The sequence below is a fragment of the Hemicordylus capensis genome, chromosome 1, assembly GCF_027244095.1.
Source record: "Hemicordylus capensis ecotype Gifberg chromosome 1, rHemCap1.1.pri, whole genome shotgun sequence".
In the NCBI taxonomy this organism is placed as follows: domain Eukaryota; kingdom Metazoa; phylum Chordata; class Lepidosauria; order Squamata; family Cordylidae; genus Hemicordylus; species Hemicordylus capensis.
In genome coordinates this window covers 174,674,786-174,691,258 of record NC_069657.1, presented here as the reverse complement: position 1 = coordinate 174,691,258, position 16,473 = coordinate 174,674,786, and the positions used below count along the sequence as shown (strand labels likewise).

Sequence of the window (16,473 nt, the reverse complement as noted above, 5' to 3'; positions counted from 1 at the left end):
GGGGCGGGGGAGAAAAATTAGTAATAAGGGTTTCCATGGTTGGGAATGTGTTTTAGTAGCTCTAACTAGTAGTTGATGTAATTCTTCAACACAAATTAATTGTTAGGGCCAGTTTACCAGTAAGCAAATAATATATTCCTCATATAGTGGAGACATCTTTCTAGTATAAGGCTTTTGGATTATCCTTATTGCTCATGGCATAGTTTTGTCAATATATAAAAGAATTAGCAGGTGGAAGATCTGCATAAGGCACAGAGTCATCGCTGCTGTGTTCTTATTAGTTTAATCAGGCCATAACTCTTATTAATTGCCTAAAGCAGCTGGATTTAGCCTTATGCTTCCTAAAAATGTTTACTGAGATTGCATTCACACAATCATAGTGATCTTGTTTAAAGGTTAACCAGGATCACTGAGCTGATTGTGAGAAACAAGAATTTCTGGGCAATCCTGGTCAAACCATTTTGATTAACCCACTTTAACCAAGAAATATAGCCAGGAAATTAGAATCACTGTGAATTCTCAGAAGTGAAACTCATTGAATTCAATGGGACTTAGTCCCTTGTGTTTAGGACTGCTGTTTCAATCTCATGAACCAGTTGTGTCCAGACTGTAAAATAATTTCTCCATAAACACTGTTTTTCTTGTAAGATAGGTACAAAGTGCCCTTATGAATGTAAAATGAGGAAATGACTCATAACTATTGAATATATTTGAATAACAATTGTCCCATTATTGAGCATCACCTAAGGAATCAAAAGTTCTGTCAGTTACTACTGTCAGTTACTACTGAAAACCCTATTTCTGGAATAATCTATTCCTATAAATCACTATAAAATAGTCTGCTTCTTAAAACACAGAAGATATAGATATAGATATAGATTATTTATTTATGTCTTACATTCTTATACCAGCCCATACAAAAAGTACCTGGTTCACAACCTAAAAACCATTAAAACATAGACACAATTACAACAATTTTAAAATAAAAATAAATATTCTAAAACCTGAAGCTTTAAAACTATAAACTAAAAACCTGGCTAAGTAGGTATGTTTTCAGGTCCTTCTTAAAAACTTTCAGAGAAGGGAAAACTGTAATTACATTAGGAAGCACATTCCAGAGTCCTGGGGCAACTCTAGAAAAGGCCCTGTTTCAATTTGCCACCAATCGAGTCTGTAGCAACTGCAACTGGACTTCCTCAGATGCTATTAATAGGTGGTGGGGTTGATGAAGAAGAAGAAAGCATTCTCTTAAATACCTTGGACCTAAGCTGTTTATTATGCTAGGGGAAAAATAGCATGAGAACACCCTCCTCCTCCCCATAGTAAGATGCTATCAATATTTCAAGCCCTGCTGTCTACCATCATATTGGAACTTGGGTGTGACAAACAGGGCCTTTTCTATCATGACACCCAGTTCATGGAATGCTCTGCCAAGGAATCTGGCAGGATGATCTTTTGGTTGCGTTTTGGAGGGCAATCATCAAGAGTTATTTATTTCAAACGCCATTTTCATGCTGCGTTGAATAATGTCCGGATACTGCTGTTTTTCCTGTGCTGCTCCTTTGTCTGTGTTAGTATGTTGTTTTACAGTCATTCTGTAAACCAATTGGATCACATATTGTAGAAAAGCAAAGTAGAAATTCTTTGAAATAAACAACTATACTATGAGCCCTTTCTCACGATTGGCTAAAAAGGGCTTGAGGGAGAGTGGGGAGGAAGCCTCAAAAAGCGTACCTCCCTGCAGATGATGGTTGCCTCTGGTCTGGGTGTGGAGATTGCACTGGTCTGGGTGTGGTGCATTATGGGGATTCCCCCAACACTGTCCAGAAGCCCTGCAGTCCCTCAGTCCTGGCTGGCAGACGATTTTAAAAAACGGGGCTAAGGGAGTGCTAGCTCCCTTTAAGAGGGTGGCTGGCTTGGCGTGTTTGCCGTTGAGGTGCCACTGGGATCGGGCACAATCCCACCGGTTCTCACACACAGAGGCAGGGCTGGACTGGGGGCACTGAGAGGGTGGTGGAATGTATGTGGAGAGGGGCCAGGTTTTGAGCAGAATGGGTAATTAAGGGTGGAAGTTGGGAAGCCGGGTGGAGTGGGGCACACCAGGTGGGGCGGGGCGGGTGGGGCACACCGGGAATATGCCCTGTTGCCCTAAGGGCAGTCTAAGCCTACTTCTCACGACCAATCGGAAGAAGAGGAGGTGGGGCTCTCCGGACAGGGAGAGGGGGAAAGGGTTGCTGGGCAGCTGGCTCGAGGAGAGCCTAGCAAGCGCAGCAGGGCACACCAGGCGAGGGTGCACCGGGGCTCCCCAAATCCTCTTTAGTCTGTCCTGGGTAATGTGGTTGCCACACCGCCGGCCTACACTGGGCAGCAGAATGCAGTAACCTGCACTGGGGGAGGTCACAGAGGAGGGAGTGGTGAAAGAAATATGTGGAATGGGAATGTTAAGTTGTGTGCTGAAATGTTTCTGCTCATGCATATTTGAATAAATATATCTGTTTTATATTCTTACATGCTTGTGAGTTCAGTTGCTGCTTGTGCCCTCAAAAAAACACATGTTAAAAATACTGGGGCTATACCCATGATCAGGCAAAATCAGGCTAGGAGAGCCTAGCCTGATTTTGCCTGATCGTGGAAGCCACTGGGCTCTCAGGTGAGCCTGGTGGCTTCCTGGCGGTTAACCCGCCAAACTAGCCCTCCCCTTAAACTGGGTTTGCAGAGCGAGTGCTCCGCAAACCCGTTTTTTTAAAATTGTGAGTAGCCGTGGCTACTCATGAGCAGACCCCCGGCCAGGAGGCTTAAAAGCACCCTCCCAGCTCGGGGGTCTCTCCAGTATGCCCTGCGCACTCGGGCAGGGCATACTGGAGCTTCCAGGGGCCATGCAGCCCCCAATCATCCCAGCCCCTGCTGGCTCCGTCACGGGCTAAGCCTGCTCTCCCCGCTCACCCTCCCCAGGCGGGTCTCTTGGATCGTGAGACCCGCCTCATTGTGTATGTCATGGTGAGTGCATGTAGAGGGATGATGCTTAACTCGCAGTGATGCGGGGGAGGGGGGAATCCAAAGGCCTTTAGGTCCACGCCCAAAAATTACCTAGGTGCATCTCTGCTCACACGTGGGCAAGGTCGGGCTTGGCTTCATTAGCCCGGTTTTGCTTGTGCGTAAGAACAGACTCAAAGGTCATTCACACAATCGAAAACTGTGTTCTACCCAGGTTTGGGAGCTGTGTGTACTCCCAATTTTTGATTGTGTGGAAGCAAGGTTAGAGGAAAACCTGGGTAGAAGTGATTGTGTGGAAGCAAGGTAGGCGAAAACTAATGCATAGGCGAAAAATAATGCATAGTTTAACTATTAGCCTCCCAATTATTATGGACCAGTGTGGGTAATAACCTGGCCCCTCTCCACATACATTCCACCACCCTCTCAGTGCCCCCAGTCCAGCCCTGCCTCTGTGTGTGAGAACCGGTGGGATTGTGCCCGATCCCAGTGGCACCTCAACGGCAAACACACCAAGCCAGCCACCCTCTTAAAGGGAGCTAGCACTCCCTTAGCCCCGTTTTTTAAAATCGTCTGCCAGCCAGGACTGAGGGACTGCAGGGCTTCTGGACAGACTGGGCCACCCTAGTCACATTAGGGAGCAGCATGGACATACTGGGGGCAGCATGGGAGCAGTACATTGGGGGCAGCATGGGAGCAGCATGTCTCCCCCAATTTTGCATGCTATTCCCCCATCACCAAATTGTATGATGGAATGGTTCATCCAAATGGAATGGTTCATCCAAACTGCCCCTCAACGCATGAAAAAAAAATACGAGCAGTATTCCATCCATGCATTAAGTGGCAGTTCAGATTAACTACCCCATGCAATTAGGTGCTGATATGGCTGGTGACGGGAGATATGTGTGCACAGTGACTGAGAGGGCTGGCTGTGATATCATCCAAGCCACCTCTGCATGAAATAGCTCAGGCCACATAGTGAGCATGTGCCAACATAGCCAAAAACCACATATGTCATTGCTATCAAAAGAGAAGTTATATGTATGGTGTATAGAGGTGGCATTTGGGTGAGCAGCCCCCATGCAGTAAAGGGACATGCCGGGAGAGCATTAGGTCATTTGCAAAAGATGTCACAAAAGGCACCATCTCAGCACATCTCCTTTTTCATTGTGTGGGCCTGCAATGTATCGCCTGAACTGGCCCATTATTTTTTACACTTGTAGAAGCATACAGTTTTTCTCATTTGGGGACCCGGACAATATGTCCTGTTCCACTGAGTATCCCTTATTTCCTCACCTCTTAAGACTTTTAAGTAACAATTGTTTTTCAACATATCATGATCATTCACACTTTATAATGAAGTAAAAGTTAAAAGACCTACAAGGTGTTTTGATTCAGTACTACTGTGACCTGGGTCAAGCTAATTGGAATAGAGTTATGTCCATTTGCCTCAGAATCAGCCCAGGTGAGTCATATGAAGCTGGGAAATGCAGCATTTATACAGAATGTGGCATTCATGCTGTATTCAAATACCCTGAGGTTTATTGTTAAATTGTAAAAGAAACAGCAGTCAGTTATAAGTCTTGACAATCGCTGAATAAATAAACCATGCCAAAGTACATGTGTAATTGGCTTCTTATGAATTGCATTTTAAGTTATAATATTTATTCAGAGTAACCAACAGCCTTCTCCAATAAGTCAAGGATGACTAACTAGCCCTTGAAGAAATTTTATCTAGCCTGTGGAGATTCTAGTCATTCTAACTGAGGCATGGTAAAAAGTGTGCCTGCATTTGCATTCAAAAGGAAAAGAACAATGATCCCAAAGGATCTATACCTTTAATGTCATGTATTGTGTGGGTTTTGTATGCAATGCCAATGCCCGATTCCATGTACCATGAAGCAGTTTGTGTGACAAAAATATCGCCATACTTCCAGTCCCCAGGCCACTGATGAGAAAACAAGTCACCCCCAAGAATACAATATTAGGCTATCCCGGCCTAATATTGACCCTGACCTTGATGTGAGGGGCAGTCCTTAAGCCCCAATGTCTTCAACGGGAGAATTAGGGATGCATTCAGGCTGGAAAACCAATGGATCTTGAGAGTACCTATTTTTGACTGGATTATACTCATTCTGTTTAGGATCAGGCACAAGTGTGTTGCACCCAGAAGGGGCAAGAAGTGTCAGTATGGATTAAGCTGGGTTACAACTTTTCTTAATCAAACATTAAATAAGGATGTGCTGCACTAGCTGTCAACCTATAATGTGGGTATGGTATTACAGCTGATGCAGAAACCCCTATGCATTTACCGCCTCCTTTTTTCTAGGATGAGCAAAGCAGGCTGAGGAACAGGAGTCTGCTGCCAGAAATCCTGTCTGCTGCCAGAAATCCAAGGCACACCAATGTAGATGAATACAACAAATACGACTAATATTTATATACTGATTTTCAACAAAAGTTCCCAAGGCAGTGTACACAGATATAAATGAATGAATGAAGGGAGGTTTGCTTGCATCCCCACCCTGAGAGTTTCATAACTGTGACTGAGTGAGGCAAGCAAGTTCCCAAAAGGTGGGTCATCCCATTCCTAGGCACCCTGGGCCCGCCCCCATCACTATTACAATGCTTCTGATTGCTCACCAGTGCTTTACTGTGGTGGTACCCCTATCCCTGTGGGGCATGATCTCCACACTTGTCGTTGTGACCAGGGACTACCTACTAAAGATCACAATTGCTCATCACACCATGTCAGTGTGAAGTGGATAGGAAAGTCCCCATCTTAGGCCAATCATGGTGGAGATCAAAAATTTGTACTCAGCCCCAACAGCAACCATTTTTCCCACACTGACCAACAGGCAGGAGAAGTGGCGGCCCGTGAACGCGCCTCTGGGGGCGGCGGGAGGCACCTTTAAGAGTAAATTAATTTGGTGCTCACCTCTGCCGCCATGGCACCTGAATGCTGTTCTGAGCCACAACATGCCGCCTAGCAGCCCCTAAGGCAGGGAAGCGCCTCCACCACTCACCTGGCCACTGGTGGGGGCTCGGCTCCATGGAAGCCAGGTGAGTGGCGGAGGCGCTTCCCTGCCTTAGGGGCTGCTAGGCGGCATGTTGTGGCTCAGAACAGCATTCAGGTGCCGCTGCGGCAGAGGTGAGCACCAAATTAATTTACTCTTAAAGGTGCCTCCCCACCCCCACCGCCGGAGGCACGTTCACAGGCTGCCCCTGTTGCCAGATCAACAGGCAAGTGGAAGTTGCCTCCAGCAAAGGGCAGTGCTGGGATATATATAGTCCTGCCTGATGATGTCAGCTGGCCCTCACCTGAGTGCAGCATGACACATTCTACCTGCAAGTGCACAGAATGACACATCCTGCCTCATCAGTAGCTGGACGCAATTCCATCATCCCCACCAGCACTGAGAGGTAGGAGAAGGAATGGATTATATGTGGCATTGCATTGGTGCCAAGAGCAATACTCCAGTGGTGGGGTAACACTTTGTGGCAAAGTGGTTGCTGTATGCCACAACACACAGCTGGATGTCGAGAAAGAGGACATAACAAGGTAGGTCTGGGAATGTCCAATAAAGCATCTGGCCACAGAAGAGCCATCTCTGTCAATACAACAACCATGCATCTCAGAGATACAGGAGCACTGTGGGTTGATGGAATTGCAACTGACATGCAGTACAGTATGATGGCTCTGCTGCAGTTGACTCATCCCTTCACAGAGCTAGGGATATGAAGCATAAGATAATGTCTGCCACAGGAAAAGCTCCAGTTAACATACCTATTGTTAGTTATATTAGAAAGAGAAGCCAGAAGAAAATCTGCTATACTCAGGCTGCAATCCATAATTCATTTCTTCCTGCTAAGGTCAGGAGAGCTGCCGTGCAGTAAGCAAGCTGTGGATCCCTCAGAAGCAAGATGCCTCTAAGTACCAGTTGCAGGGGAGTAACAGCAGGAGAGAGGGCATGCCCTCAACTCCTGCCTGCAGGCTCCCAGTGGCATCTGGTGGGCCACTGTGTGATACAGGATGCTTACTAGATGGGCCTTGGGCCTGAGCCCACAGGGCTGTTCTTATGATTGCAGCTCAAGTTCAAGGTGGAAAAAAGTCCTATTGTTTTAAATGGAATGTACTTCTCAGAGCTCTTTGAGTTAGGATCTTGGTCTGCTAATAGCTCTGGGTATTGTTCTGCACTCATAGTTTCTCAGAGGATTGCATGCAGTTCTGTTGCTTGCCTGAAGGAATACACTTGCAATGACCCCCAGTGTACAATTGCACTGGTCGTCATCATCATCATCACCACATATCTTTGCATATTCCACGTAATGTACCACATGGACTGCCACTTCATAGTAATTTACAAAGAACTGGATATCAACAACTAGGATCAGATGGGAGGCATATGGCTGGTTTGCACTTTCTTGCTACTATCCTTGGTGTGAGGCAGGGGCATAGCAAGTTTGCAGTGGGCCCAGAGACAAGATTTTAAAATGACTCCCCCCCCGCAACTGAAGCTTAGCTCATGAAGTAAAGAAATCTTAAATGAGGCTGAATAGTGGTAACAAAAAGCATAGCAAAATTCACACACACACACACACACACACACAGAGAGAGAGAGATAATCTATGTGCCACAATAGAACATCATCCTAAATTATTTTTTAAAAGGGTTTGTAAATTGTGGACGATGCAAGTCATTTAATGGTACTAGAGAAAGACATGCTGTTCTGGTAGCTCCAGGTCTTAACACTCACATCAGTTTCAGAGGATGAATACAACTGAAGGAAGCCCAGGAGGGTGTGTGGCTTGGGGAGTCAGTCATGTGACTTGCCTCTGGGGGGGGGCCCAAGGCAGTGGGCCCCCAGACAACTGTCTCCCCTTGCCCTATTATAGTTACACCCCTGGTGTGAGGGATTCTGGGATCTATATATAGCCAGCCACTGAATCTTCAAGGACATGAATGCTATTAATAATGCAAATACATATCCTATAAATCAGAGATGAGCACATAAATCACTTGGCAGACTCACATCCCAATCCTATACAAGTTTACTCTTAAGAAATGTATTCCAGTAGTTTTGAGGTTTGTTTTCTTTAAATCCCAGTTAAGTATGAGGATTGAATCTTTAAACTATGCAGCCTCGGGCATGCTTTTGATCGGTTGAGAAGCACCAGCCCAGCATAGGATCAGGCTGTAATGTTGCTGTGCATACCTTGAGAACCAGATCCAGTGAACTCAGTGGGCAGTGAACAGCGCTGAGCAAACATGACCTGGTGAAACGACACTGTCGCTCTAATGCGTTGAAGCGGTACAAACAGACGCACTGGTTAGCTGCAGCGATTCACTCCATCTCTGGGGCTCATTTCTTATGTTTCAGCAGACCAAAGGAATCTGGAGTTTTCGCCTTGCCCTTAATATATGGGAAAAATGTTTTGCTGAGTCACTCGGTATGACACAAACTTACCGGACAGTTTGCAATGAAAATGAGTATGCTGCATTTGATAAAACTGGCTGCGCCTCCCGTCCGCCCCCCCCCCCCCGCTTGGATTTGTTCTCTGCCTCTGCTTTTCCAGCGATCACAACACGCTGACTTTGCTCGCTCTCCTCGAGGCGCCTGCCTGCCTGCCTGCCTGCCGTTGCACGGGCTTCTGTTCTGCAAGGAGGCTGCTGGCTCCTCTGCCCGGGAGAGAGCAAACGCGGTCTCGTCGTCGGCTGCAAGTTGCGCCCAGTCTCCAAGTCCATCCCCAGTGCCCCCCCCGCCCCCCCCCGCAGGGATGCATTGAGGCTTCCTGCCCGCCCTCCTCCTGCGAGCACTGTGGTTTGCACGGCTTTCCATTCACAGGGGTATTTTCTTGGTTGCGTGAAATGCCTCTCTTCCGAAGTCATCGTGGTGATTTAGGGGGACACTGAAGCTGGAGGATGGCAGCTTCTGTGATTAATCAGTGAAATTCCCATCCTCTGGCATCTCTCTCTCTCTCTCCCCCCCCCTCTCCCCTTGCCTTCTCTCTTTCTGACTGCCCCTCTTGCGTGATGTAAGATCAGACGTACTCTGCATTGAGGAGTCAAGACACACAAGCGGCGCTCACACACATCCACCTCATAATCCTGCTGGAAGCAGGAGGAGAGAGAGAGAGAAGGCGGGCGGGCAGCCTGGGCTCACTGAGCAGCCTGAGCCTTGCCAGGGGCATTTGCAAAGCACGCTGCTGCTCCCTTCGCCGCCTCCCTGCTCGCCGCCGCTCCCGCCGAGTGACTTTTGCGAAGGGTGCAGCCGAGCGACGGGCGGCGGCTCCAGAGGACGCGGAAGCAGCTTGGCGCCGGAGAGGAGCAGAAGAAGACCCGACGACTCGCCCCAGCCATGTCCGGGCTTCTTTTCGCCTTCCTCGCCATCTCGGGATTATTTCCTATTGCTAAGGGTCTGGCAGTGGGAGCCGGTCGAGGTAAGGCGCCTTCCCCTTGGGTGGCTTTGCTTCTCAATCTCTCTCGCTCTCGCCCCGCCGCCCCCCGCCCTCAAGTCCCCGCTTGGGCGCTGGAGAAGCGGCGCAAACTTCCCGAGAAGAACTCCGGCAGCCCAGCTGCCCTCAGGAGGGCCGGCGGGAGTGCGCTAGCCGTGCCAGAGCTGGGCTCCGGGGGGGGGGCGGCGGCGCAGGGGGCGAGAAGAAGCTCGCCCGCCTTGCTGCCAGCGAGCCCAGCCTTCGCCCTTTGCCGGCGGCAGCGTTGACTTCGCTGCGCGCCTCTGCAGATGGTGGCGTTAGATTGCACGCGGCGCTTTGGGCTTCTCCGCACCTTCCGCCTCTTGCGCTTCGAAGGAGTCTCGATGTCAGATCTGGAGCTCCCGTAACTTTCCATCCCCCCCGCAACTCCCTGCGCGACCACGTCTCGGTTGCAGTCGGTCTCCAGGGACCGATTTCCCTCGCCCTGCCTTATCAGCCTGCCCTCCCAGGGAAGGAACCGGCTGCTGCGCTGCGCCTATGCGCAGGGGACAACAATAGGTCATAAACTTCTCTCGCCGCTTTCCTTGCTCGCCTTCCCACCTGACCTCCTCCCCTGCGATCCCGTCACAGAAATACCCAATGCATTCAGACTTTTCCCTCATTACAAGCTAATTTGTACCCTGATCCTGAATATACTTGCTTGGAACTAAGCCAAGGAAGCGAAGCCCGTTTAATTACCCAGTGAAGTGAGAGTAAGGATTTGGGGTAAAATAAATAAAATTCAGCAGGGCACATATTAGGATGGGACGTTGGTCAACTGCTCTCTGCTGTGATCCTAATCGCAGTAACACCTGAACATCCTAGTTACTGTAGAATTTGAGCCTTCAGTGGGACTGCTCAAGAGCAAATGTGGCTTGGCTAACCCTCTTGTACCCGGATCCTGTGCATTTACTTGGCAGGGAGTGTTTTTAATGGAAATTTTCTTCTGGGTAAATGTGTTTCGGATTGGAGTATTAAGGTGCCATTTTAAGCCCATTTGGGAGCAAGTTCTGATGAAGGGATCAGTTATAAAAGTACGTTTTCTAAGATATAGAGGTGAGGAAAAATAAAGCGAAGAACAAATGGACTTTCTGGAGTATTTGGGGAGGGGAAGGAAACGTCAAGGATTTTACTTTGTAAAATACAGCCCGTTCTTACTCAGGAAAAGAGTACATAATCTATTCACATTCCCATGTACCAAGCATTGGCAAGGTGTAACAGAATATACTGTGAAGAGTCCAGGAGTATTTGGAAAACATGTCCTTTGGACTCCTCCATAGTACTACTCAGAAGTTTGGGTAAATTACCTATGTATGCTTTTAGACCAATGTCAGGTAAATGGGGAAAAAACGATGGCTGGGTTTATATGACAGCAATTACATATTGATCTAAAATTATGGCTTTACTACTAGGCAAGAAATAAAAGGCAGCAGCAGTGAGTGATGTATCTCTGATACTCCTGGAAGCTGACACACATTCTCTGCAAATCTATCAAACACTAGCTGAGGATTTAGTAAAAGTACAGCTTGTTCAGCCACATAATTTTGGAATATTGACTGCTTATTGCTTGCAAGGGAACTCCTAAAAGCTATTAACAGATGGATTTTTTATTTTTTATTTTAAAAAAATACATCCCTCCTATCCATCAATGTGTGCTTAAAGAGTCTGACATTCATGAAAGGCTAGATAAAACTCTTGTAATACAAAATACAAGCTTTTTTTCTTTTACCAAGGCATTGAAATTAGGGTGCTGAGAGGTACTGTAGTTAGTTCAGTGATAGAACATGTTTTGCATGCAAAAAAGTTCCAGGTTCAGTCCCCTGGTATCTCCAGGTAGGACTGAAGAAGACTCCTGTCTTGAAGAGCTGCTGCCAGGCAGTGTAGACCCTACTGAGCTAGATGGGCCAATGGTCTGACTCAGTATAAGGAAGCTTCATATATACTCATATACAGATTTGAATGCTGTCCTAAGCATACTAATTGGTCCACAAATATTTTTGGAGGGAAGTCCTACTGATTTCAATAGAATTTACCTCTACCTGAATATATTTGGAACCAAGTTCTATTGCAACTAAAAGCAAGTAGATGTATGTAGGACAGGACTGCTCAGATCTTTCTGTCCATCAGCAAACTAGATTTTAGTGTATTTATGTTCACCTTACACGTATTTCCTAGAACTTTTTTGCTCCAACTGACAACCACTTTATTTTTCGGGGAGGGATCCTGTTCCTTTAAAAGCTGCAGAAATTTCTAAGTGAAGATATCCTTGTCACTAACACCTCCATGCTAGAAAGTCTCACATGTTGCATTTCCACCCATCATGTTGCTTTTGAAAGTAGGAACCCTGGAAGACCATCCCATGATATTCTACACCATTACAACCCAGGACCACACTCTTAAAACTATTCACGATTTACTTTCAAGTAAACATATTTTGGATCAGATTGTAAATTCTGCTTTGGTCTATGTCTTCTTGTATTTGGTATGATTCATTAATGCTTAAATCAGTTTCCTCTCATAATTTTAATCCTCAAAGATTGAGGATTGAATTTATGAGAGGCAGCTGAAATCCAGGGACCTTGGTTTAACTGATTTGTTGCTCAAGCCTTTAACAAGATGACAATTGTCTTTATTTAAAGAAAGGGACTACATACATACCAAAGCTAAGTTTTCTTTTCTTTCTTTTTTGATTCAGACATCTACTAAAGGAAAATGAATATTAGTTGGATTTTTCTAACAATTCAATGATGGCTTGATAATAAATAGTAAAAAAACCCCATGATTTATATTTCCTTCTTATAGCTATTAAGCTCATAAAGGTTAGTGCCTGGCTTGACTCAAACACTCTCGTTTCAGAATAGATACAAAACAAATCCCATTAACTTGGATAGCTTTCTAAACTGTGCAAACCTCAAAGCAAGAAAGAAATGAGAATGCATTGAATATTGTGATATCTCGTTTACAAGGAATTAATTAGATTTCCATTGAAAACATAATTGTACAAGAAATTGAATTTGCATTGTGAGAACTTTTCATCCTTTTTTTTTTTACACTCTGCAGGCTAGATACCAAATTGTTTACTGTGTGTTTTAAAACTCATTGGGACAAATACAAATGGTTTTAGATATGCTACTTTGGGGCCTTGTTTCTGCTATAACTGAACTACTGAACCTGTTATGTCAATTTCCCAGCTGGATATAAAAAATTAAATAGGTGTTGCTCACTACAAGTGAGCATAGGCGTGGGATGGGGGGAAGGGCAGGAAATAATTGCATGGTTGACTGTTAAAAAAAGTATCACTTTGGATTTTAAAAATGTCTATATTTTAAAAGTGTGGATAGGATGAAAGGAAAAACAGGTAAGTACTCGTTGCCTCCTGTGTCTAAAACCTGAAAGTTGTATGGGCAGCTTGTCAGCCTGGTGAATGGTACATATTTCTTCCTTCCTTAGACATCTCATCCAATGAGAAGACTTTGGTCGCCCAAATACATACATAGTGTGCATTCCAGAATTTCCAAGCTTTGCCCCCAAACTATTATTTCATCTATTATAAGTTGAAAAGCCTTCAGTAAACTTGGAATACACCTGATTTTATAAATCTTCTGTGGAACTATGGTGATCATCTGTTGCCATTGTGGGAGATGAGTGGGTATTAGCTCAAACACAAGATTCTGGTTTTAATGTTGCTTTGGTGTTTTATGTTGTTTATGTGTCAGTAGTTGATTTGTAGTGATTTACTGTTCTGTGATAAAGTGTGATGTCAGTTTAAGTTAAAATCAATCCAGTCCTAAAAAGACAAATTCCCTGTAAATTATACCTGCCAAATCAGATTCATTTACTCTCAACTAGCTCATCATTTCGCCATGTCATGTCAGATCAAAGAGGAATGCAGTGCAAATTAAGAATTCAGACACTGTATTTAAATATGTCAAATGTTCCCAAGCTAAACATGATTCAAAAAATATAAGAACCTGGTGGAAGTTTTCTGCTCCAAGTCAGATTTGAGATGTATAGCATAAATGATCGAGGGGATCGCCCCCCCCTTCCCGGTAAGATACGATCTTTTAATATCATTTCTGTATGACAGGTTTCAGCATACAAAATGAAAACATAGGTATGTGATGTAGTTAAGAGTGACTTGGCTGTTTCAATAAGAATGCTTGGAGGAAAATCAAAGGGAAGATTAGTTGAATGTGGGATGAGAAGAATACCTGCCAGAAGCTTTATTTTGTAATTTGGAAGCACAATTTATTTTTGAATTAGAATTTCTTAATGAAAGTAATGGGCTTAAGTAACTGAGTTAGAAGTTATGGAACAATACCAGATCACACCTTATAGTTGATAAGCAGTGAGCTCATTAATTGGTCACTGAGGCAGAGAGAAAGGTGTTTCAGAGTATTACAAATGACCACGGTGCCTTTTTTCTCAGGAGGTAGTATTTATTGCTTATAGGGATGATGGAATAAGAGAAATAATTGGTTAATAACCTGTTTTTACTCCAACGCCAGTTCTGTGCCGCCACAGCTTCATTAAATAAACCTTCCATGTAACAAAAAGCAACTTTCCTCAACATATCAGATGTGCAGATTGCAAATGCCTCAAGAGGCGTTCATTTGACATACTCAAAAGCTAAATTTTGTAGTCAAGAATTTGATTGGTGGTGGTGGTGGGGGGTGGCTTTCATGTACAGACAGTCAATTTAACATTTTGGGAATGATATTTTATATCCTAATCCTGACGGTCTCTGTGTAGGCATCATTGCATATATGTCTGGATGTAGAGGTCTCAAGTGGTGCAATGGAATGATTTGTCGCATTGTCAGAGCTGGTTATCTAACATGGGTCTTAAGCCCTTCCATTGGTACCTCTATCACTGCAGTGATGGGCCCTTAGACCTGCAGGATATTGCTATGCCAAGCAAGGAACTCTGTAGGGTACTCTTGGGGGAAGGAGCAAAGGCACAGGCTTTCATTCTGTCAGTATAGAATGGCTCCACGTTGTCAGGCTGCACTGCTGCCAAAAAAACATGATTCATTTTTGAAAATATTCATGAAAGGGACATCATTGGTCAACTCAGACTGAACTTTTTTTGTGATGTCTGTGAAACTGCGCACTGTGTTACATCCCTCACTGGTACTATGTGGATTGCTATTTATAGGCTCTCCAAATTATTGGAATAGCAGATAAGTTGGGCTTTAGGTATAGCATTTCAGAAATGCTTACAGTTTCCACTGAAGTCTGTGTTAGTATAATCAAGTATATTAATCACAAAAGGTGGTTACAGTGAACTCTAAAATGGGTCCCCCTGCCCCCAGTCTCTTTGACAATGGGTTATATAGCTGTTTCATGGCTTTCTACAAACCATAGAACCATTACCTTCTTGTATGTGGTGTCTCTTATTTTTAGTATACTATGTTCAAATCAAACTACCTCTCCTGCAAACAATGTACTGATTCTTGCAGGAGGTACTGCACTGTCAGACATGAAAGCACATTGTACAGTGAACCACTCAGACAGATGTCACACCAGCAAGATGTCTTTGCCGCATAACTCAAGCCCTTTCACGTAGTTATTATTTCTTTGTTTATCTTCTTATTAAGCTGGTTGGAATTCAGCTAAGGAAAACATCATGAATAAAAATTATGGAAACCATTCCTTTCTAGATTCAACCAGTCAAAAGTTGCCTTTGAAGTCACTTATCTAAGGGAGATTTTGCTTCATCCCTTAGTTATATGTAAGTAAATGCTGGAAAAATTTAAAACAGTATTGCTGTATTAAAGGTGCAGTTGATGCAAACTGAATGTGGAATTAATTATTCTGTACAGATGAAATAAAGGCAGGCGCATAGTTCCTTTTAATGCTTGTTTTCGAACTTGTTTTTATTCGGCTATCAAAGCCTATCAGGAAATGGTCGTATTGAGTGTGTTTTTAGGCTCTGCTCCAATCTCATTATTAATACTTGGGTGTTAGAAGCAGAACATTCAAAAACCAGCTGTACTGTGCTCTGCCACATGGAACTTCTGCTTGTCAATCTGATGGAAAGTATTCTCAGCAGCTGTAAGATGGGCAAATTCAAATAAAGCTGTTTCAGTGCTATAATATTGAGTTGTCTGTTCTCATATTTACAGTGTCTCTCTTACTCAATAGAAAAATATATGTGTAGACATATGTAGATATACACACAGGTGTGTGTGTGTTTGTGTGTAGATATATTCATGCATGCATGTATGAACAAATGAAGATACACTTAGGCAGACACACAAGGAAGACACACAAGGTCATTGATATTGCCCTATTTGCTGTATTCTGAATCTATAGAAGTTTTAAAATAGGGATGAATGGCTTTCCTCACTTCAGTTCCAATTTTGTTCACTCTGCTCCATGTTCTGCTCTACCTGTTTTCTAGTTCAAGATGGAGTATTTCTAAGTTAATTCCAGATGTGGCACAAGTGCAGTTTGCACAACTTTCAATTCTTCCATATCTCTTCTTTCTGTCCAGTATACTGATGGATACAAATGCTTCTGTGCATTGATGAAAAGTGTTGCATAAGGCATCTTGTTGTGGTAGTGGTTTGCATTGAGATTTCTTCCTTTTCTTCACTATGTTCCATCACTGCACACAAACACTTCTGTGGATCACCTAAATGGATGATAAAAGTCAAGATGTTAATGGATAGAAGGAATTGAAAGCAAACTGTGCCATAGCAATCTGAGCAAAGTTTGGAAATAAAAAAGAACATGGGCTACGTACGCATTGGTGCTGCTTTATGAACAAATCCAAGGAATAATAATTCTGAAAGCCTGGGAGAAATTCAGAGAGGGAGAATTTCAAAAGCATCTCTAGCATAATGTACTATAAGAATGCATTCCTTTTATATAGGAGGGAAATGTATATGAAGTGTAAGGAAAAGTATGGGCATGAAGAATAAGCAAAAAGTCAGTTGTTGCAACTGACTACAGCCAAATATATATGGATTTATCATGGTCCACATCTTCTAAAGTGTTACAA

General features: G+C 44.2%; 1 protein-coding gene and 2 long non-coding RNA genes across 7 annotated transcripts in view; 1 reads left to right on the top strand and 2 right to left on the bottom strand.

The window, feature by feature from the left end:
- Positions 1-933: 933 nt before the first annotated feature.
- On the bottom strand, positions 934-10,028 carry LOC128327139 (uncharacterized). The gene is made up of 3 exons (XR_008308494.1): positions 9,779-10,028; positions 8,208-8,405; positions 934-1,595 (listed from the first exon to the last, which is right to left on the bottom strand). It is a non-coding gene; the product is annotated as an uncharacterized LOC128327139 (long non-coding RNA).
- The window catches only part of LRP1B (LDL receptor related protein 1B), a 1,420,219-nt gene continuing 1,412,675 nt past the window's right edge, over positions 8,930-16,473 (top strand). For 2 of the 5 annotated variants that reach the window (XM_053255348.1, XM_053255339.1), the window contains exon 1: positions 9,007-9,432. In XM_053255348.1, the coding sequence (XP_053111323.1) occupies positions 9,351-9,432 (82 nt within the window). In that variant the 5' untranslated portion in view covers positions 9,007-9,350. Of the gene's footprint in view, positions 9,433-16,473 lie in introns of all 5 variants that reach the window. The other 3 variants (XM_053255366.1, XM_053255358.1, XR_008308477.1) reach the window with 2 other exon arrangements.
- The window catches only part of LOC128327156 (uncharacterized), a 67,206-nt gene continuing 66,946 nt past the window's right edge, over positions 16,214-16,473 (bottom strand). Inside the window, exon 4 of the long non-coding RNA XR_008308502.1 lies at positions 16,214-16,265. This is a non-coding gene — a long non-coding RNA (uncharacterized LOC128327156). The remainder of the gene's footprint in view (positions 16,266-16,473) is intronic.